The 20,144-nt window shown below is 64.2% G+C and overlaps 1 protein-coding gene across 1 annotated transcript in view; it reads left to right on the top strand.

Annotated features, from left to right (window-relative positions):
- The window catches only part of Gtf2ird1 (GTF2I repeat domain containing 1), an 86,147-nt gene that overhangs the window by 39,776 nt on the left and 26,227 nt on the right, over nt 1-20,144 (top strand). Inside the window, exons 8-17 of the mRNA XM_047533466.1 lie at nt 291-374; nt 3,680-3,863; nt 8,274-8,299; nt 9,151-9,259; nt 9,931-9,968; nt 10,340-10,420; nt 10,935-11,024; nt 16,342-16,389; nt 17,857-17,922; nt 18,865-19,048. Coding sequence (XP_047389422.1) covers nt 291-374; nt 3,680-3,863; nt 8,274-8,299; nt 9,151-9,259; nt 9,931-9,968; nt 10,340-10,420; nt 10,935-11,024; nt 16,342-16,389; nt 17,857-17,922; nt 18,865-19,048 — 910 coding nt within the window. The remainder of the gene's footprint in view (nt 1-290; nt 375-3,679; nt 3,864-8,273; nt 8,300-9,150; nt 9,260-9,930; nt 9,969-10,339; nt 10,421-10,934; nt 11,025-16,341; nt 16,390-17,856; nt 17,923-18,864; nt 19,049-20,144) is intronic.

The following is a 20,144-nucleotide window of genomic DNA, read 5'->3' as shown; positions in this document are numbered from 1 at the left end:
GCAGGAGGATGGAACGTTCGAGGCCAGGCTCCGCAACTTGGCAAGACCCGGTCTCAGAATGAGAAACAAAAGAGCTGGGGACATGGCTTCGTGGTCAAGCGCCCGGGTTCAACCCCAGTACTTGGGAGAAAAGTTCCCGCAGGGAGATCCCGCCAACCCCCTGCCTGCCCGGGGCCGGGGAGGCCGGGATGGGCAGACCTGAGCCTGCACAGTGCACAGGGCGCACGGGGACAGAGGCGAGAGCAGGTGGGAGGACGCCGGCCCTGACGGGGCGCCCTGTGTTCTGATAGAGAAGTGGGACGCCTTCATCAAGGAGACGGAGGACATCAACACGCTGCGCGAGTGTGTGCAGATCCTGTTCAACAGCAGATACGGTGAGTGGGCGCCCGGCTCGCCGGCGGGAGCCATGTGCCAGCCTGCTGCCAGCCGCCTGGGTGGGGGCGGCTGTGTCAATATTTCCCTTCGGCTCCCGGGGGCGGCGCTGGGGGCGAGCCCTGGGCCGCGTCCCCTGAGGGAGAGTGCTGGCCCAGGTCCCCGGCGCCTCGCCGCACCCCCACACCCCTCGGCACTGGGGCCTCGGCACCTCAGTATTCGCCACGACTCAGCCTGGGGCCTCCTCCACCTCCTCCTAGGTGCCCAGCCCTGAAGGTCCCCGTCCCGTGCGAGTTGTGCCTGTCACTGCCGCACGGGTCAAGACTGGGCCCTGGTCCCGACACAGGACAGGCCGGAGCAGGTGCCAGCCGCTCGCTCTGAGCCGGGACGTGCCCACTGGGCCTCCTCGGGCCCGCCGCCTCCCCACCTGCTCGCTCGGCCTTTACTGGGCCCTCTGTGAGCCCTGCTCCACAGCCACGTGCGGTGTGTCCCCTGCCTGGGTGGGTGGCTCTCCGGCCCTGGGGGCGACTAGAGGCCCAGGATCACTCCCTGACAGGTGGGACGTCACCCAGCTCCACCTGCATGGTGCTGACCCCAACTGCAGGGTTGTCCCTGCGCATGACAGTGCCTAGAGAGCAGAGGGAGGGGACACACCCAGGGCCGTGAGGCCATGGGCCCAGGATCCAGCAGGTGCTGGCCGTGGCCTCCTTCGGGCCTCTGCCTCCCCTGCTGGCAGCTTCACCAGGAGCTTCGACCTGTCTTGCCTCCGCCCCTCTTCCTGGTCCCCTCCTGCCTTCCTCCTCCTCCAGTCCTCCCACACGTTTACTGACCCCTTGCTGGTCAGTCCTGCACTGGAGCCCACACCCTGGGCCAGGTGCCAACGGGGCGATGCAGGGTGACCATGGTCTCAGGGGCTACAGCAAGTGGCTGGGTGTGCGCAGTGGTAGCAGTGGTGCTCGGAGGTATGCAGTGGTGCCCAGTGGTATGCAGTGGTGCTCAGTTGTACGCAGTGGTGCTTGGCGGTATACGGTGCTGCTCAGTGGTATGCAGTGGTGCTCAGAGGTATGCAGTGGTGCTCAGCAGTATGCAGTGGTGCTCGGCAGTATGCAGTGGTGCTCGGTAGTACGTGGTGCTTAGTAGTACACAGTGGTGCTCAGTAGTATGTGGTGCTCGGCAGTATATGGTGTTCAGCGGTATGCAGTGGTGCTCAGCGGTATGCAGTGGTGCTTGGCGGCACGCAGAGCTTGGTCAGGAGGGAAGAGCAGCTGGAGGAAGCTGAGGTGGGACAGGCGCAGACGCAGGGTGGACCCGGTGCCCTTTGATCTGGGCTGCGCCGGGCAGGCTGGGCCAGGAGCGGGCGTGTCTGGGGTGGCCCTGCGCCTTTGATGTGGCCACCCTGGCCCACCCGCTCCTCCCTCGCCCTCGGGGCTCCTGCTGCCGAGGCTCCTTTGCCCCAGCCGCCCCACCCGGGCAGGTGTGCGCCCGACCGGCTGGCGCGGGAGGGCAGGGGAGGGGCGCAGCAGCCTGACTGCCTGGGCAGCTCTGCCCGCCAGGCTGGCCCTGGAGGCCGCGGTGAGACCCGGGCGCCACCAGGCCTGACCACTGAGACTTTGCAGGACGCGCAGCCTTCTCAGACGCGGGCAGTCGGGCCAGACCCCGAGGCGTGTCGCGCGGGGGTCCAGGCCCTGGGAGCTGCCTGGGGAGGAGGACGCGCCGTGTGCTGCCCAGAGGGCGTGTTGCCTGGCCGGCGAGGCTCGCGTCCCACAGACCCGTGACAGGCCTCCCTCTGGTCTGTCCTTCCAGCAAATCTGGGGAACGCGGACCAGGGTCGGGGGGGGGCATTAGGGGAGAAGCAGGAGAAGTGTAAGGGGTATGTCCCCAGCGTTCGGGCAGTCTCGAGGACAGCAAGGACGTCATCGGGGTGGCGATGAGACTAGAAGGGCCAGGGCCGTGTGTGGCCTGCAGGCAGACACTGCCCAGCAGCAGCGGCGGGCAGGGTCGCGCCTCCATCCACCGAATCGCCTGTCCCTGACCCGACGGGCCCAGCAAACGGGAGCCCGACCCAGACGTGGCTCCGTGCGGGAGGCGGGGGGCAGCGGGGAGGCGCGCGCGGTGTGACAGCTGTCGAGACTTCAAGGGTTTAATTTGACAACGAGCTAAGTGTGACTTCGCAGCGAGAACTGGCTGCCAAAGCCGCCCACGCGGACCTGGGCGCCATCAACAGAGAAACAATGCTGGGGGGGACAGACAGCTCTGCCTGGCCCTGCAACGCTCTGGTGTGCGCCTGCGGGGACACAGACAGCCCCCTGGGGACAGTGGAGCACAGTGTGACTAGGCCCGTCCACAGGCACATGGGCAGACGAGAGGGAGTGGGCCTCCCAGCCTGGGGGAGCGCGGGGCCCCGGGGAGGGCCTGCCCGTGCCAGGCCCTGCGTGGGACCGAAGAAGCGCGTGTGAACCAGTGAATGAGAACAGCCGCACCGAGTGGCCCCGAGTGGCCCCGAGGGCACAAGGCCAGACCTAGTGACCGGGAGAACAGCACAGGCAGCGGCTCACAGACCCAGCCCCTGCACACCTGCTGCGGTGCAGCCTCTGACGGGGTTGTGTGCGCGCTGATGAGTGAAAGGAGAGCACGCACCCTCACGCACCTGTACGCACCTGCATACACCTGCACACACGCACCGGCGCACACCTGGACACATCCGCATGCACCTGTATGCACCTGCACGCACCCGCACGTACCCAGACGCACCCACGTGCACTCATCTGCCTGCACCCACGCACACCCACCCCACATGCACCCGCACGCACCTGCCTACACCTGCAGGCACCGAATGCACTCGCACGCACCTGTGGCAGCTCCCACAGGAGCTGACCCAAGCCTGGTGCTTCCTCCCACCGTTCTGTCATTCATTCAACCGTGGTGCAGGAAGCACACGCTGCCCAGCCCCGTCTAGATCCCAGAGGTGACACCTGAGAGGAGGGAGGAGGCCAGGGCAGACAGAAGAGCCAGTGCCAAGGTCCTGAGGTGCCTGGAGGGCTGGGAAGCACGCAGTGGGCCAGAGAGCCAGGACGAGGAAGCCGGGGGCTACAAGGGGCAGGCGAGGTGAGAGGCGGTGGCAGCACACGGCAGGACCTGGGGGGTCGCCGGGATGGGAGCCCTGGACATCTTTCTAAGAGGAAACGACGTGAGGAGGTCCTGCCACAGCACCGACCTGGGCAGGGGGAAGGGAGGACGTGAACTTGGCCTGGGGCCTGTGCCTCCCTCAGCCTCCGTCTGGCGCTCAGCCTTGCCATTGTCCTTGCAGCGGAAGCCCTGGGCCTGGACCACATGGTCCCCGTCCCCTACAGGAAGATTGCCTGTGACCCCGAGGCCGTGGAAATCGTGGGCATTCCCGACAAGATCCCCTTCAAGCGCCCCTGCACTTACGGGGTCCCCAAGCTGAAGCGGATCCTGGAGGAGAGACACAGCATCCACTTCATCATCAAGAGGTATGGCCAGGGGCCGTCCTGCTCTGGGCTCTGGGCTCAGCGTGTTGGGGTGTCCAGCTGGGCAGGCCCTGGGGAGCCAGTAGTGCGGCAGGAGGAATGAGGGGTCTCTGCTGACCAGGGGTCAGGCGGGCCTGGAGGGCATTCTGCTCCTTGCTGGGTGGCCTCCCTTTCTGGGCCTCTTTGAGGATGGAGTAGAGGCAGTGCCCGACCCACCTCGCCCCGGGGAACTTCGTGCCCTGGAGGAGACCCGAGGCCCTGCCCTTACCTGGCTTACCTGCGCCCCACCTGGCTGGGCCAGCCTCCCCTTCCACCTCCCCTTGGGCAGCCCTGCCTGCCGGGAGCTGGCCCTCATCCCGCTCTCCCGGCTTGCCCATCTCCCATGGCGCAGGCGCGGGTGGGTGGGAGAGGGCAGAGCAGGAGGGACTCGGAGCTGCGGCCCGCCCAGGCGGAGCCTGCCTTCCTGGGACACTTCCTCCTACGTGGCTAGATGGCAGCCAGCCCCCTGCCACTTCCCGACATCTGCCTTGGAGGGCTGAGGACAGGGCTGGACACCTACCCACCCCCTGCCTGGTCATTGTGTGGAGCTCCTGGCTGAATCCCTAGTGCCCAGCATGGTCCCAGGGCGCAGCAGGTGCCCAGTGGGTATTGGGTGAATGAATGAAGCGGGAGGTAACTGAGCGGCCGCTGTCCTGACCCGGGCTCTGGCCTCCGAGAGCTTTTCCTTGGTGCTTAAGGAATAGGCAGGGCGGGGCTGGGGGCGCTCTGTGACTTGCCTGGGGTGCCTGCTGGCCTTGTCCCCAGCACAGAAGGAAAGAGCAGAAGCAAACCGATCACAGTGGGGGATGCGCAGGGCGCTGGGCACCTCCGGAGAATGTCCCGGGTGTCGGCCTGGGCCGGGGGCTGGGAAGGGTCGCTGCAGAGTGGAAGGGTGGGTGTGCGGCAGCAGGTGGCCACAGGGTGGGCTTCCCGGGGCCTTGGGGAGGGGGCCGCAGGGGCCGGGACTGGGGCTGGCCGACCCAAGGTCCTGGGGACCAGGAGCAGGAGCGGGGCGAGCGGCCGGGTTTCCTGCGGGAGGGATGTGGGGGTGGCAGGGAGCACGCGTGTTTCTGGGTCCCGCAGTCCCCTCGATTCCGCTCACCGGGCCAGACCCCTGCCCCGTCCTGGGTGTTCAGTAGGGGACACGGGACACGCCTCGCTTAGTACATGGCTGGCCCCTGCCAGGCTCTGCCCAGCTGGGAGCTGATGCCTGCTGTGCTCCGAGCCACCGGCCAGGCTGAGCCCCGAGCGGGGGTGACATGCGTCCTTCCCCTTCCTCTTCCGCCTGTGGCTCTGGGGTTGGCCCCGGGCCGCGTGCTGGACAAGCGCCCCACCCGCACGCATTTGGGCTCGGTGTTTTGGCCGCGGAGGGTTGGTCAGGACGAGGCTGCCATCTGAGTCAGGACGCGCGGGCACGTGGACCAGGCCCAGCGGGGCGCCCCTCCCACGTGGTCCCGCGCTCGGGCTCCCGGGTGGAGGGGCCGGGGGCTTGGGACGGAAGCCGGGCAGAGAAGAAAATCCGCCTCTTCAGATCAAAGGGGAGTCCAGGCCTCGTCAGGCCGGAGGGTGAGGGCAACCAGCAGTCAAGGAGGCAGCCAGTGGCCAGGGAGGCCGGCGGGCCAGCTCTGTCCAGCCTGGCTCAGCTCAGCCCTGCTCCAGCCCAGGAGGCAGTACTGTCCAGCGGCCCCCTGCCCGCACCTCCTCCCCGGTCCTGGGGTGCAGCGTGGCTGGTCGCCCGCGTCTTCGGGCCTTCTGGGCCTTCCCTCCATCTCCATCCCTGTCTGTCAGCAGGTGGTCCCCCACACCTTAGCAGACTCCTCCCCACTTCTCACCTGCTGCCAGGTGGGTAGGACGTGTCTCAGCCTTCTCTTGTTGGGTCCTCCCAGCGCACACTCTGGCGCCCCACTGCAGAAGTGATTCTGGAGGTGAATTGTGTTCTGTAACCTTTCTGTCAGGCAGTGCTTCCTTAGGTCTGGCTTATGTCTCTCTTGCTGCCACCTGAGTCCTTTGCCTTGGTTGACTCCTACCGGGAGGTTCAGGGAGAGGAAGGCGGCCAGGGCAGCCCTGTGTCCTTCCATGTGCCTCTCCATGGGGTTAGGCCCTGGCCAGGTCTGATCTCGAGCCCCTGTTGTTTGATACAAACTGCAGCCTATGCAGTTCTTCACCAGTCTGTGCCCCTCCTGAAGCCACAGCCCTTCCCGGGCTCTGCTGAGGACATCAGAGGCAGTAGGCACGTCCCTTCCCGCCCCCTGCGCCCCAGCGGGCCGACACCCAGGGGCTGAGTCAAGGGTGCGTCAACGTCACAGGCCCTGGAGTGGCTTCTGCCCGGGAAGCCGACGAGGCCTCCCAGAGGAGACTTGAAGCCACCTGAGCTCAGTGCGACCTCATCCGGCAGCTTCCTTCCTATGAAAGGGGCGTGAGCCAGCCGCAGGCCCACACTTGTGATTCCCGCGACTCGGGAGGCTAAGGCAGGAGGATCCCGAGTTCAAGGCCACCCTGGGCAACTTAGGGAGACCCGGGAATATCGCTCCTGGTAGAGCCCCCCTGGGCTCAGTCCTCAGAATAGCAGAGGAAAGAGGACATAAAACCAGCCCGGCAGCCGTCTAAGCCTCCTGGTGACTGGCACAGGCAGGTGCTGCTGCGTCCCAAGCCCCCAGTACACTGTCCTCTTGTCCCCCGACCTGACTCTCCAGTTCAGCAGTCGAGATGGTCCTGCTGAGGCCAGCGGAGAAGGCAGCTGGGGAAGCAGCCAGTGGGGGTCCTGACCCGGCACAGGCCCCTCTGCAGAATTGCCCTGAACTGAGCATGGCTGGGAGTCCCCCCTGGACCCCAGCGCGCGGGCCCTGGCCTCCCGAGGCCCAGGTCGTGTCTCCACCAGGACCAACCCCGAGCCAGCACCCAGGTTCCCAGCCGGGGCAGGACCTGGGAGAGGATTCTAGGACTCAGGACCCTCTGAGCAGGCCCTGCAGTCCAGGCCGCCCCCCGACCCCGGGACCTGGAGCTGCTCTGTGTCCCCCCTCGTGCCCCGCCCTGTGCTCCCTGATTAATAAATAACCCCTTAGATGACGAAGCCCCTGTGCACTGTGGCCACTCCCGGCTGGGTGTGGCCGAGGAGGACAGGCGGCCTCAGAAAGGAAGCCCAGGCTTATTGCCTGTGGCTGCCGCGGGGCCTCAGGGGGTGCAGTGTGTCCTCTGGGAGCCGCAGGGACTGGCCTGGGCCCCACAGGGGAGCAGGAAGCCTCACCTGGGCTCCCTCTGGCCTCCCTGCCACCCCGGCTCCAGGGCTGACTTATTTTTACCCCTGTTACTGTCCTGCTGGGCCCTCCAGTGCTCAGCTTGGACATCCTTCATTGGTCCCATGTCACCTGGAGCCTGCGTGACCCAGGAAGGCCCTTTCCCCGAGGCCAGCCACTCTGCCACTCACAGGCTCTGCCGCAAGCCTCCCTCTGCCAGCTGCGCCCCCCTGGTGAGGCTGAGGGCAGAAGGCCAGAGCCCAGGCCCGGAGGTGTGGCCCTGAGGTGCCCCAGGCCCGGAGGTGTGGCCCTGAGGTGCCCCAGGCCCGGAGGTGTGGCCCTGAGGTGCCCCAGGCCCGGAGGTGTGGCCCTGAGGTGTGCGGCAGGTGGCAGGAGCCTGCCGTGCCCTCTGACCTTCGCTCCACTTGGCTGGCGTCCGGGCGCCTATCTGCCTGACCAAGCCAGCCCCTGGCACTGGTCCTCCCTGCAACGCGTCTGACCCCGTGGTGCCCCTCTGCGGCCACTGCCCCGAGGCGGAGGCCTGGCCTGGGCCCTGCCCTGCAGCGGCTCCCTCTGGAGCCCAGCCAGCCCAGCCTCCCGCCACAGCCCGGCCTCGGCCCTCCCGCCTAAGCTCAGGCCGCCCTCCCGGAAGCCTTTCCATCCCCTCCCGGAGGGGAGCGCCCTCCGCCCCTGCTTGGACCCCCTTGGCTTCTGAGACCCCAGCTGAGGCCCCTGTGGGTCCCCCAGTGTGACTGGTCCATAGACAGGTCTGGTCTGCGCTGTGGCCTCCCCGTCCCTGGGGCCCAGCTGGTGTCACAGTGCAAAAGCGCTCAGGGTAGATGAACAAGGGGTCACGATCCGGGCCCAGGAAGGGCTTCGAGCCGTCCACCCGTGGCCAAGGGGAGCTGGGGGCTGGAAGAGGCCCTGGCACTGCGTGAGCCCTCCAGGACCTCCTGGCTAGCCCAGCGGGCCCTGGTCATGGACGGACTGTGAGGTCTTCTGAGGTCAGGACGCTGCCCTCGCCTGCCCCGGGGCCCCAGCCTGTGCACTGGGGAAGGTGGGACCCAGGGACCGTCCGCAGGCTCCTCCCACGCCTGAGAGCCCTCACCCGCACCCTGACGCCCGTCTCCTCTCTCCCCAGGATGTTTGACGAGCGGATTTTCACAGGTAAGCGACCCCGCCGGGACCCTCCTAGAGCCTCTGAGTCCCTCCCTGAGCTGACCGTGTCCCGTGACCCGTTCTCCTGGGCTGTGACTTCTGCATCCTGGGCAGACGTGGCCGAGGCTCTCAGGTGCCAATCACCTGAAACCCCTTGTGCTTGGGACGCCTGGACCAGGGCTGCTGACGTCATTTGCTGGACACCAGCGAGTGGTTCCCCCTCAGCATCCTGGGGGACAGTTCTGTTCCTGTCCCGTGTTTAGATGAGGGGACTGAAGCCCGGCCTGGGCAGAGGGCCTCACAGCGCCCGCAGGCAGGGTGGCTCAGAGCCCGGCCTCGCAGCGGGGGATGCCTCCCCGGGGCAGCAGGAGCCGGGTGTCAGATGCAGCCGCTTCGCCTGCCTTGCCAGCTTTGGCCTGGGCAGGTCCCTGGCCAGGCTTCAGCTGAGAACAGGGATGATGTGCACCCTCCTCCCTCCCGGTCCTGGCGCAGTCCGAGGACAGCATGGGCCCACGGCACGGCCCCGGCGAGCTGGGCCCTTTCTCTGGGGTTCCTGATTGGCCTGTCCAGAAAGGGCCGGGGCTCCCCAGCCTGAAGCTCTCTGGGCAGCTCTCTCCTGCCCTCTGGCCTCCCCTGGCACTGGGGCCTCTGCCCTCTGGCCTCCCTGGCACCGGGGCCTCTGTTCCTTCTCCCAGGGGAGACGTGTCTTCCCAGGACCCTTCCTGGCTGTTGACTGGACTCGAAGTCCATGGGGAGGGACAGAGGCCAGACCCCCCACCAGGGTGCCCTCAGGAGCTTCTGTGGATGCTCCGCCAGGCGACCCTCGGCCTTCATCCTCACCTCCCTGACTTTCCCTCCAGGGAACAAGTTTACCAAAGACCCCACCAAGCTGGAGCCTGCCAGCCCCCCCGAGGACCCCTCTGCAGAAGGCTCGAGGGCCGCCGTCCTCGACCTGGCTGGGACTGTCCGGTGAGGCCCTACCCTGGCTGGGGCTGAGGCCCCGCAGGCACGCAGGCCGCCACAGGCCGTGGGCACCCACACACACCGCCCCGGGCCAGGGAGGCTCCACAGGGAGGCCTGGGAGACACAGACCCCCGCTCCCTTCCACCTGGAGGCTGCACGTACCCTCAGGACAAAGGTGTCACCCGTCTCCCCTGAACACCACCCTGGTTGGCCACCTGTCCTGAGTGCCAAGGCCAGTCTGCGCTCTGCACGGCCTGGTCCTCACCCCTAGGACCCGCTACCCGGGCCCTGAGTGCTGGGGGAAACGAGGGACAGCAATCCCCACGTCCAGCCCAGGACACCGCCTGAGGAGTCACCGTCCAGCGCCCTACCTGGGCCCTGCCTGGCTCACTCCCCCAGGCCGCCCAGCCCCCACTCAGCGAGGCCTGAGGCTTCCAGACTGGCCAGTCCCGGGCCCGGGGCCTGGAGCTTAGCGAGGGGACGAGGAGCAGGAGCGTGGCCGGAGATGGCCACCCGAGCAAGGCACGGGGAGGCGCTTCACGGGGCGGGGAGGCCGGAGGGATGTGGCTGGCCATGTTAGAAGTGGTGTCCACAGTGGGCTCCAGGCTTCGTGAGCTTAGCCAGGCAGGGTGGCCCTGCAGGAGGCCGACACCAGGTCATTCCCTGGCTTTCCCCAGGTCGGACAAGGGCAGTGTCTCCGAAGACTGTGGGCCAGGTGAGAGGGGCAGGCCCGTGTGCCCTGGGTCGAGGGGTGGAGGGTGGCCAGCCCCCGGGCAGCCCTGGGGAGAAGCCCAGATGTGCTCCTGTGCCCACGCTGCAGGAGCAGGGCATGCCGGGAGCTCCCAGGGAGGGGCAGGACCTGGCTGTGGACAGCAGCTTTGCCCTGGGACCTCCGTTGCCAGCCCTGTGAACTGGGGACACCCCGTCAGGCCTGAGGTCCTGCCTGGCCCTCCATTCCGGTCTTGGGCAGGAGCCAGGGCACTGACAGACCTTTTTCTAGGGGTTCAAGAATGTTCTGGAATGACTGGCCCTGCATGGCCAAGCTCAGGCCCAGACGTGACTGGACCCCTCGTTCCCTCCTCGCAGGCACCTCTGGGGAGCTGGGCATACTGAGGCCCATCAAAATTGAGCCAGAGGACCTGGACATCATTCAGGTCACTGTCCCAGGTGAGGCCCGAGGGCGGTGCTGATCCTGCTGTCCCTCCTGGACCTGCAGGAGTTGAGCAGCTGGTGTGAATGGGTCCCCAGGCCACTTCCTCCGCGTCCATCCTGACAGCAGGTGCTGGGGAAGCCTTGCCAGCCCCTGCCGAGGAGGGAGCCGTGGGTCTCACCTTGGACTTTCCTGAAGGTCACCCTGACCCTCACCGGGCTGGCTTGCTTCCCCTGCACTTGGGAGGCTGGAGAAGGAAGACAATACCGGGAGGCGAGAGGACCTCATTCCAACAGAGTCCCCAGGCCTCGCCTCCCCATCTGTGAACAGGGTGCACTCCGCCCTGGGGGCTTGGCATGGGGCCGACCGTCGGGACCTGCCCAGCCGTGGCACCGCTGGTCCTTAGCGCCCCAGGGCGCGGCTTCCTCCGAGCGTCCTAGGCTGTGGATGTGCTGGCCCGCGGGGACCTGAGGGACCCTGGCAGGTGGAATCGGCAGAAGATGCCCCCGTCATTGGGAATTCTTTCTGCAGACCCTTCACCCACCTCTGAGGAGATGACGGACTCCATGCCTGGGCATCTGCCTTCCGAGGACTCTGGTTATGGGATGGAGATGCTGACTGGTGAGAGGCGGGCAGGGGCACCCGCGGGAGGCCCAGGCTGTCCCAGAGGTGGACGCCTGTTAGGGGAACCCTGTCCACGCTGAGCACCCTCATCAGGACCTTTTTTTAATTTTGAAATATTTGACACGATGCGGAGGTGACTTAAATGACCTGAGCCTAAGGACAGAACACCTCTGGGCCGAGCCTGAAGGGGCTTTCTACAGTCCTCGTGTTGTGTTGTACTTGTTCATTCATTTTGTGGTCCTGGTAACGGAACCCAGGGGTGCTCAGCTGAGCTGCACCCCCAGCCCCTTTTTATTTTTGACTTTGAGGCAAGGTGTCACCAAGTTGCTGAGGCTGGCTCTGAACTTGTGATCCTCCTGCCTCAGCCTCCCAAGTCACTGGGACTACAGGTGTGTGCCAGCCTGCCCAGCTTTATTTATACTTTAAATGATTTTGTGTTTGAAACAAAGTTTCATGGTGCGGAGTCCCCCTGTGGCATCAGGTTGGGGCTCACAGTTTTGGGTTTTGAAGCTTTGGGGGTTAGGAGAGTCCAACCCTGCATACGTCTGAAGCTCTGGCCTGGGCCGGGCTCCTTCTACAAAACTGGATGTAAGTCTGATTTATAACAAGCTCTTACCTCTTTCTCTGGAAGCCGTCTATGGACGATTCTGCTTGTTTACTCACTGTTACTTATTAAGTACCTACTACATACGATTCTGTGGAGTACGGGGGACAGGCCAGTACACCAGACAGACAGAAGCCCTGTCCTAGGGCTGGCGTCCAGGGCCGAAATAGACAGCAGGTTAACAAGCAAGGCAGAGGCAGACGCGGTGGGTGCCAGGGGAGAGCCAGCAGGGAAGTGCTGGGGGCAGGAGGCAGCAGTTGCTCTCAGATTAGGCTCAGGGAGGTCAGAGTGGACCTCACTGGGAAAGCAGCATCAGAGCAAGGCCTGACGGAGGGCCCTGTGGGTATCAGGACGAGCCTCCTAGCGGGAGTAGCCAGTGCAAAGGCCCTGAGGCGGACCGGGGAAGGAAACGGCGCCAGCACCAGGGCTCTGATCCCGGGGTTTTGTGAAACACTCGGGCGCAGGGTGCAGCCTGCTCCGCGCATTTGTAGGGCAGGGGACGCACGGGGGTGGACACAGCGTTTTATTTCTCCTCTACCAAAAATCAACCAATGCCTTGAAAAAGAAAGGGGAGTGTCAGCTGCTCGCGCAGGTGGGTGGCGCCGTGTGCGCTGGTGGCAGAGTAAGGGTGGGAGGTCTCCACTCCTCGCTGGCCACCGGCGGGGCGTCCGGGTGAAGGGCCCGGGAACAGGAGGAGTCGGGAGGATTCGGAAGCTCAGGTTCGGAGCAGAGACGAGAGTCGGCGCGTCTGCAGAGGAAGAGCCTGGCTCTGGAGGACTTGCATCTGGGCAGGGGGTCCTGTCCAGCGTCCTGCAGAAGTCACAGCCGGTGGCCGAGGGCTGACCTCAGGAGGGTAGATCCGAGTCACCCACAGGTGGGCTCAGCCTTTCTCCGCTTGGGTCTGGAGCAGATCCCAGAAAGCGTTTCGAAGGGACCCCAGGAGGTGTCATTCTGGGGAGTAAGTGGACTCTGGGCAACAGCTGGCAGGACCCCAGCTCCCCAGGAAAGGTTCCCACACCTTGGGGACGGGACCCCATCTTCCCTGGGACCCGTGTGCGTCAGGCCGCGAGGCTGGTGCGGAGCCCCCGTGAGGGCCTGTGCACCAGGATCCTGCTCCGGAAGTGCGGCCGAGATCCGCCAGGCCAGCTGTGGGAGGCTGAGGGTCAGAGCTGCGTCCGGGGACGGCGGGCTCTGTGGTGGACCTCGCGTGAGTACACAGTAGGGGCTGCACTTGACCTTGACGCCCGAGTGAGCGAGGGCCGGGAGAAGCCCAGCTGAGAAGCAGCCCAGCCGAGAAGCAGCCCAGCCACGGCCTTGCTCAACGACCGGGAGCTGCTTCTCAGGTCCCAGCACAGCATGAACCAGATGCCGGCGGGGAAGGGGTGGGCAAGCAAACCCACGCCCAGAGGCGGGCGCGGCCCCGGCCTCCGGCACCACTGGGCAGCGGGTGCATTCGGCAAGGTGGCTTTGAGGGAAGTCCGTCAACTTGGGGAGCCGTGACAATGAGCACCCTCTGGTGGCTCCAGGAATCCAGGCCCAGGAGGTGATGTCTGCAGCCACGGGCAGCCTCTTCCTGCAGAGGTGACGGTGGCAGTGTGGATGGTGACAGTGATGTGGGGGACAGCCCGTCCGGCCGTGAGGGACTGTGAGCAGTCCTGCTGCCCTCTGACGCGGCACTGGACACAGGTCCCTGGGGAGCTGCAGTGTGCCCTCCTGGGGAGGAAGACTCCGGAGGAACAGAGCCACGGGAAAGGAGGAAGTACTGAAGGGCAGCTGCGCTGGACACGGCCTGCCGTGTGTCTCCCACCAGCGGGAAGCTTTGGAATACCCTGGGGACGAAGGCGGCAGGGTTTGTCCAGACACGGGCCGGGCGTGACCAGGCTCGACAGCTGTCCATGGTGGAACCAGGTGGGGACATCAGGAGGAGCTGCCAGCGTGACGTCACCACTGAGAGCTGGCAGGACACCTGGCTGAGGTCAGGAGGAACAGTGGGGGCCCCACCCGCATGGCTGAGGCCCGCAGCTCCCTTCAGCTCCACAGAGCAGGAGGCGGCCTCAGCAAGGCCAGCCTCAGCCTCGGGCGGAACCCAGGTTGGCTGGCCCCTCTGTTCCCAGGACTCCTTCCAAGGCGCCCCCTCAAAACCGACCGCCCGGTCCGCTTCCCATCGCTGTAACAGACACGCGAGGTTGCAGGGATAGGTGTGCACGCCCGAACTCCAGCTGCTTGGGAGGCCGTCAGGAGGATCACAAGTTCAAGGCTAGCCTGGGCAACTTACAGAGGCTCCGCCTCCAAATAAAAATCATAAAAGGGCTGAGGAGGCAGCGCAGTAGTTAAGTGTCCCTGGGTTCAATTTCCAGTACCTAAAGAAAACACCCCAGCGTGGACACAGCCAGCTTCTGTCTCAGGGGCCCGAGAGCGGCTCTGGCCAGGTCCTTAGACCCCTGAGTGGGGCCCTTTGGGTAACGGCAGGGTCTGATCACCTCCTCCCAGCTCTCCCTAGATTGTTGTTACTACCTGGGGCAGTGGCTGCCGCCCACATGGTCAACTCACAGTAGGGACACACTCCAGACTAACGATCCCCTCTCCTGTGCCTCAGGCCACCTTGTGAACTTAAATAGGTGTTCCGTGTGTGACATAGCTTTTTCAGTTACTATATTGAAATACCCGAGGCAGGCTGCTTTATAAAGAAAACAGTTTTAACTTTCATTCATGGTTTTAGAGGTACAAGGTCCAAATAGCATGGTGGCTGGCACAGCTTCTGGCAAGGGTCCCCGGGCTGCAGTATGTCCTGGTGGGAGCTTGTGTGTACCTCCATGTGGTCTCTCTCCATCTCCTTATCCAGGATACAGTCATGGGGGTACCACCTGATGGTCTAGTCTAGTCACTTCTCAAAACCCCACCTCTGTGCACATAGTGGGACAGTCTCACCCTCTTCATACCATGAATGTAGGACCCTGAGGATCTGACTCCTGCCTGGGTTCAGGCGGAATCATATCCAAACTGTGGCAGCAACTTCCTTCACCAGGAACCACCTGGAACGTCATGGTGTCCTGCCTTGTCCCTTCTGTCCCCACCATGCCCACCTCTTCTGTCTGCCTCTGTCCTAGCAGTGGTGAATGCCACCTCTAGGTATGTCCACCTGGGTCCCAGAAGCTGACCCTGAGCTGAGGCCCTGGGTTCATCTCTTTGTTCTGGGGTCTCCAGGGAGCGGCAGCAGAACTGTGGGGCGGGCCTGGGACTGGCGGGTGTCACTGGCCTCCCGGTGAGAGCAACCGAGCCGGTGGGAGCGGGTATTGCTCCACGGTCCCCTGGCCGCTCCTTGGGAGCTCTGCCCAGGGCGGTGACTCCTGCAGCCAGGACAGCTGAGCACAGCCCACCTGCTGCGAGGAAGGTGTAGGCCTCAGCCGTAAGGCTGGCCCTTCCACCTCCGGGGGCTGCTGCCTGAGGTAGACCAGAGCCTCCCGAACCTTCCAGCACATTCTAGGCTGAGCCAAGAGGCTCAGATTTGCCTGCTGATCCAGGCCGCCTGTGGGCCCCAGCTCCTGTGGTCAGGGGTCAGCAGGCCTCAACATGCCGGCCCCCCAGGACCCTCCTCCTCCTCGCAACCCAGCCCACCGCTCCCCAGCTCGGATGCAAGTCGGGGTCCACTGAGGGTGGACACGGCTCGCCCGCGATTGAGAGCCCCTGCGTCCTCCTCAGCCCTGGAGACAAGGCCCCCAGTGGCCTCTGAGCTGGCCCCCTCTGCTCACCCCACCCACCCCTCCTGCACCCGGCTGTGCCCCAGGGGTCCCCTCCTGCAGGAAGCCCCCAGGGCCAGCTCCCCTCTCGGCCCCACTGCCAATGGACAGCTTCTGGGGACGAGGGTGGGCCCCATGCTGCTCAGGGTGAGGGAACGTCCCTTCTGCCCTGGGAGGCTCGGTGACGGCAGTTCCCCAGGCAGACAGGACAGGCAGGGGAGGGGAAGCCCCGGAGCCGGTCAGCTGCACGGGCATCAGGGGAGAGCCAGGGGCGGTGGCCCTGGCGGCTGGTAGGCCTCTTCAGAGGGGACAGGGAGGCCCTCTTCACCCAGAGGAGGAGTGAGTGGTGTCCAGGGGAGGCGGACGGCCCAGGACACAGGACGGCCGGCGGTGAGGCCTCTGGGGCCCAGGGTGCCGCCTTCCCTCCTGCCTGCAGATCTGCCCCATTGGGCGAGGGTGTCAGGAGACGACCCTTTGGGGGGAGAACAGAAGGAAGCTGTCCCTGCCTTCAGGGAGGGAGGGTCTGGACACAGGCACGGGAGGACAGGGACCTTGAGGTGGCTTCTTGGGCTCAGAGTGCTGGGCAGGTCAGGCACCAGACCTGGGGGTCATTTTCTGAGCCCCAGCAGCTGCAGGGCCAGGCCAGGGCCATCTTGTCTCTTGCTCTGTCCTCTCACTGTCCCCTGTCACCAGAAGGATGGGATATTTTATTCCTGCATGTTCTCAACCTCCAGGACGCAGTGGCTCAGGGATGGCCCCCTGGGGTGCAAACGCGGCCATCTCGGCCTGCCCTCCTGCGGCTACCTGCATGGTCCCCTCGGGGGTGCTGTGGCCTCCCTCGGGCAGTGCAGGGTTCGGGGGATGACGCCCTGGCGTCCGTCCCCACGTCCTCTGTGGTCTTGTTTCTCTCTCGTCTGATTTTTTCGTAGTAGTGGTATCTTATTGATTCCTCGATTCCTCTGTTCTCTTCTAGAGAAAGGCCCTAGCGAGGACCCACGGCCGGAGGAGAGGCCCGTGGAGGGTGAGGCCCCCGCCCCGCCGCCTCCCCGGCTCTGCTGTGCACCCCGTCTCTCTCTGACTCCCACTTTGGGGGGAGCTCAGAGCTCCTTCTGGACCAGGGGGTCCTGCTCAGAGGCCAGCAGGAACACTGTTCTGGGTGTCACTTTCCACGAAGGGATTGAGGCTGGGCTGTGAGCCTGGTCTCCACAGGGAGCAGGACTTGGGCCTGAAAACACCCAGCCAGCTTTGGGGCCAGTGGCCATTCACGGGAAGGCAGCCAGTTCCCTCCTGCTGAGAGCGGGTGCAGGACAGGAAGGGACACGCGAGGGTGGCTCTGGCCTCTCTCTGGGGCACCTGCCCTGGCACAGGAGGAGACAGAGCATCACTCCCCAAGCCCAGCACCCTGAGTACAGCCGAAGGCCACTGCCCTCTGGTGGCGGCACGCTGGATTTGCAGGCTTGCTTCAGGCCTCCTAAAGCCACTGCCCATCTGATCTCCTGTTGCCTCCCTAGGGGGGCCCAGTGCTCAGGCTGATTTGACACTCAGGTGCCCACGAATGGACCCGCCGGGAGCAGCCACAAGAAGTTTGGTTTAATCACAAAGGAATTGACTTTTTTTTTTTTTTTTTTTTTAATTTGGCAGTACTGGGGAATCGAACCCAGGACCTCGTGCTTGCAAAGCAAGCACTCTACCAACTGAGCTATCTCCCCAGCCCAGGTTTGGCATTCTTTAACAAAAGCTTTAAAAAGGAGACAACTGCAGATTGACTTAAGACTATAAAAACTAGGACTGGGGTTGTGGCTCAGGGTCAGAGTGCTTGCCTGGCATGTGTGAGGCAGGGGTTCGATCCTCAGCACCACATAAAAATCAATAAAATAAAGGCATAGCATCCATCTACAAAAATAAGAATTTTATATATATAAAAAGCAAATGCAATATAAACACTATGGATACCCAAACTCTTAGAAAAATTTTGAAATTATCAAGGAAACTGAAAATGGACTGGGTATCAGTGTCATAACTTACTTACTTTTTTCCCTGGCTGTGCATGGTGCTGAGTCACACCGTAGTAACCGTACATGTACACAGGGTAATAACGACCCTCTCATCCTCCCGTCCTTCCCATCCCCACCGCTCCACTCTCCCCTCACTCCCCTCCACAATCCAAAGTTCCTTCATTCCTCCCTCCCCATGCCCCGCTATGGATCAGCATCCGCTTTTCGGAGAAAACGTTCAGCTTTTGGTTCTTTGGGATTGGTGTACTTCACTTAGCACGATGGTCTCTACGTCCATTTACCTGCAACTGCCATCATTTCATTCTTCTTTAAGGCTAAGTAATATTCCATCTGGAGTGACTGTTTCTGAGGACGTAGGTTCCCTGTCCCCACCCCCACTTCCCCATCCCAAGGTCCCCAGGGGTCATTCCTGGTGGCTGCAGAGCTGGGCGTGGGAGGCAGGGAGGCCCACTGAGCTGTCCTCTCCTCTGCAGACAGCCCTGGGGACGTGATCCGGCCGCTTCGGAAGCAGGTGGAGCTGCTCTTCAACTCTCGATACGGTGAGCGAGGGTGCTGGGCTGGGATAGCGTGCGGACGGCTCCAGGGCCACCTGCCCATCCCCAGCTCCAGGTATCGTGCCCTCCGGGATGCTGCCTGGCCCCTGTCCTCATGGACTGGCCTCGTTAGGTCCCCAGGGGCTCACAGCAAGAACCTGCCCCTCTGCCTATCCACTCAGCTCCTGGGGTCTGCCAGGCACTGGGCTGCTGCGGGCTTCACGTCTGCGCAGCTGCCCTCCATCCCGAGACCGCTGCAGACAGGTGGCCCGCCTTGGCCCAGGCTCCGTGCCGCTCGGGGCAGAGTGTGGCTTGGGCCTCGGGTCTGGCTCCTTCTTTTTTTTGTGAACTGGGGGCTGGACCCAGGGCTGCTCTACCACTGAGCCACATCCCCAGCCCTTTTTCATGTTTTGGTTTTTTTTTAATTTTGAGACAGAATCTAAGTTGCTTAGGGCCTCACTAAGTTGCTGAGGTTGGCCTTGAACTTGCTGTCCTCCTGCCTCAGCCTCGGAGCCACTGGGATCACAGGCATGGCCACCATGCTGGCTCTAGCTCATTCTCGAGACCTGATGTTTGGCCACCAGGTCTGGGGTTTCTGTGGCATCACAGAAACCTGAGGAGGGCCCCACTGGAAGCACAGGACCAGTGGACTTGGGTGCGTGCGACACCAGGTCTTAGAAACCAGCAGGCCTCTCTGTAGGGCCTGGACGCCTCTGGTGCTCTGGAGCTGCCCCGGCAGGGGCTCATGTCGCTGTTCCTGCTGCTCTGTGGCGCTGACCTCAGACAGGTCACAGCCCCTGCAGCTCCAGGCCCCTCACCTGCAGACCAGGGGTGATGCCTCTCCCCCAGGAAGGTCCCCGGGGCTTCCGGCACGGGCGAGGGGCAAGGGGTGGGTGGAGGCTGGTGGCCGTGGCTGCGGGTGCCCCGACAGCAGCCATGTCTCCGCAGCCAAGGCCATCGGCATCCCGGAGCCCGTCAAGGTGCCCTACTCCAAGTTCCTGATGCACCCCGAGGAGCTGTTCGTGGTGGGGCTGCCCGAAGGCATCTCCCTCCGCAGGCCCAACTGCTTTGGGATCGCCAAGCTCCGGAAGATCCTGGAAGCCAGCAACAGCATCCAGTTCGTCATCAAGAGGTAAGGGGACACCAACAGGCGCCAGCGGCAGGACCAGGCTGTCCCCTCCCTCTTCAGTTGGCAGAGCCTTCTCTTCTCCTTGTTGTCCAACAGCAGGGTGTTGAGGGGTCTGCCCAGTCGGGGACCAGGACTGTGCCCACCGGCTTGCCTGCTCTCTGGGGAGCGGTGCTACCGTCCTGGGCCAGGGGACAAGGGGCATCGCCGTGTGCCAGGGCTGGAATGTGGCGCTGACCCCTGGGTCCCGTTCCTCAGGCTTCCCATCACTGTCCGTGAATCCGGCCTGTGGCCCTGTGAGGTCAGCGTCCCTCGGGAAGGGGCAGTGGCCACTGCAGAGTGAGGGGGAGGGAGGACCAGGGTCGCCTGTGTGCTGGTTCCTCCTGTTTGTCGGTTCAGGCTTCGTTTGGCAGGAAGTGGTGAGAAAGGAGAGTCCCGACCGTGTCCCCAGGGGAGCAGGTGGCCCAGGAAGCCTCAGAGCTGGGACAAGGCCCGCCGGGCACGGTCCTGTGGGACCTGGTGTCCACTGGAGGGGGGTGCTCAAGAGATGCAAGTAGCAGACGCAGCGTTCTGACCTTGAGCCACTGTCCTGAGCACCCTCAGGGGCGGCCACAACCCAGGGGGGACGGCCACCAACTCCTGCCAGGCAGAGCTGATGCTGAGAAGGATGGGGCAGGGTGAGGCAGGGGACCCAGGGACCTGTCCAGGAGGCAGCGCGGGCAGAGACTGGCGTGCTGCTGGAGGCGGGGCCTTCGGGAGGGAGAGCGTGGGGACTCCAGGCCCCATGCAGGCAGGAGAGCTGGCCCTGTGGCCCAGAGGTGGCGTGCCCTGGGTTCTGCTGCCAGCGCTGCACAAAATAACAACAATAGGGAGAAAATTAAAACGAAAGACCTGATGGGGGAGCTGGTGCATGCCTGTGACCCCAGCAGCGGGGGAGGCTGAGGCAGGAGGATCGCCAAGTTCGAGGCCAGCCTGGGCAGCTTAGCAGCTTGTCTCGGAATAAAAAGGGCTGGGGATGGAGCCCTGTGTAACGTGCGAGGCCCCTGGGCGTCCCCAGCAGAGCAAAAAGTAAAACATGAAGACCCGAGGGTCTCCCCACCCT

The sequence above is a fragment of the Sciurus carolinensis genome, chromosome 18 (genome assembly GCF_902686445.1).
Source record: "Sciurus carolinensis chromosome 18, mSciCar1.2, whole genome shotgun sequence".
In the NCBI taxonomy this organism is placed as follows: Eukaryota; Metazoa; Chordata; class Mammalia; order Rodentia; family Sciuridae; genus Sciurus; species Sciurus carolinensis.
Note: the sequence above shows the minus strand (reverse complement) of the source record. Positions and strands in the feature narration are given on the sequence as shown.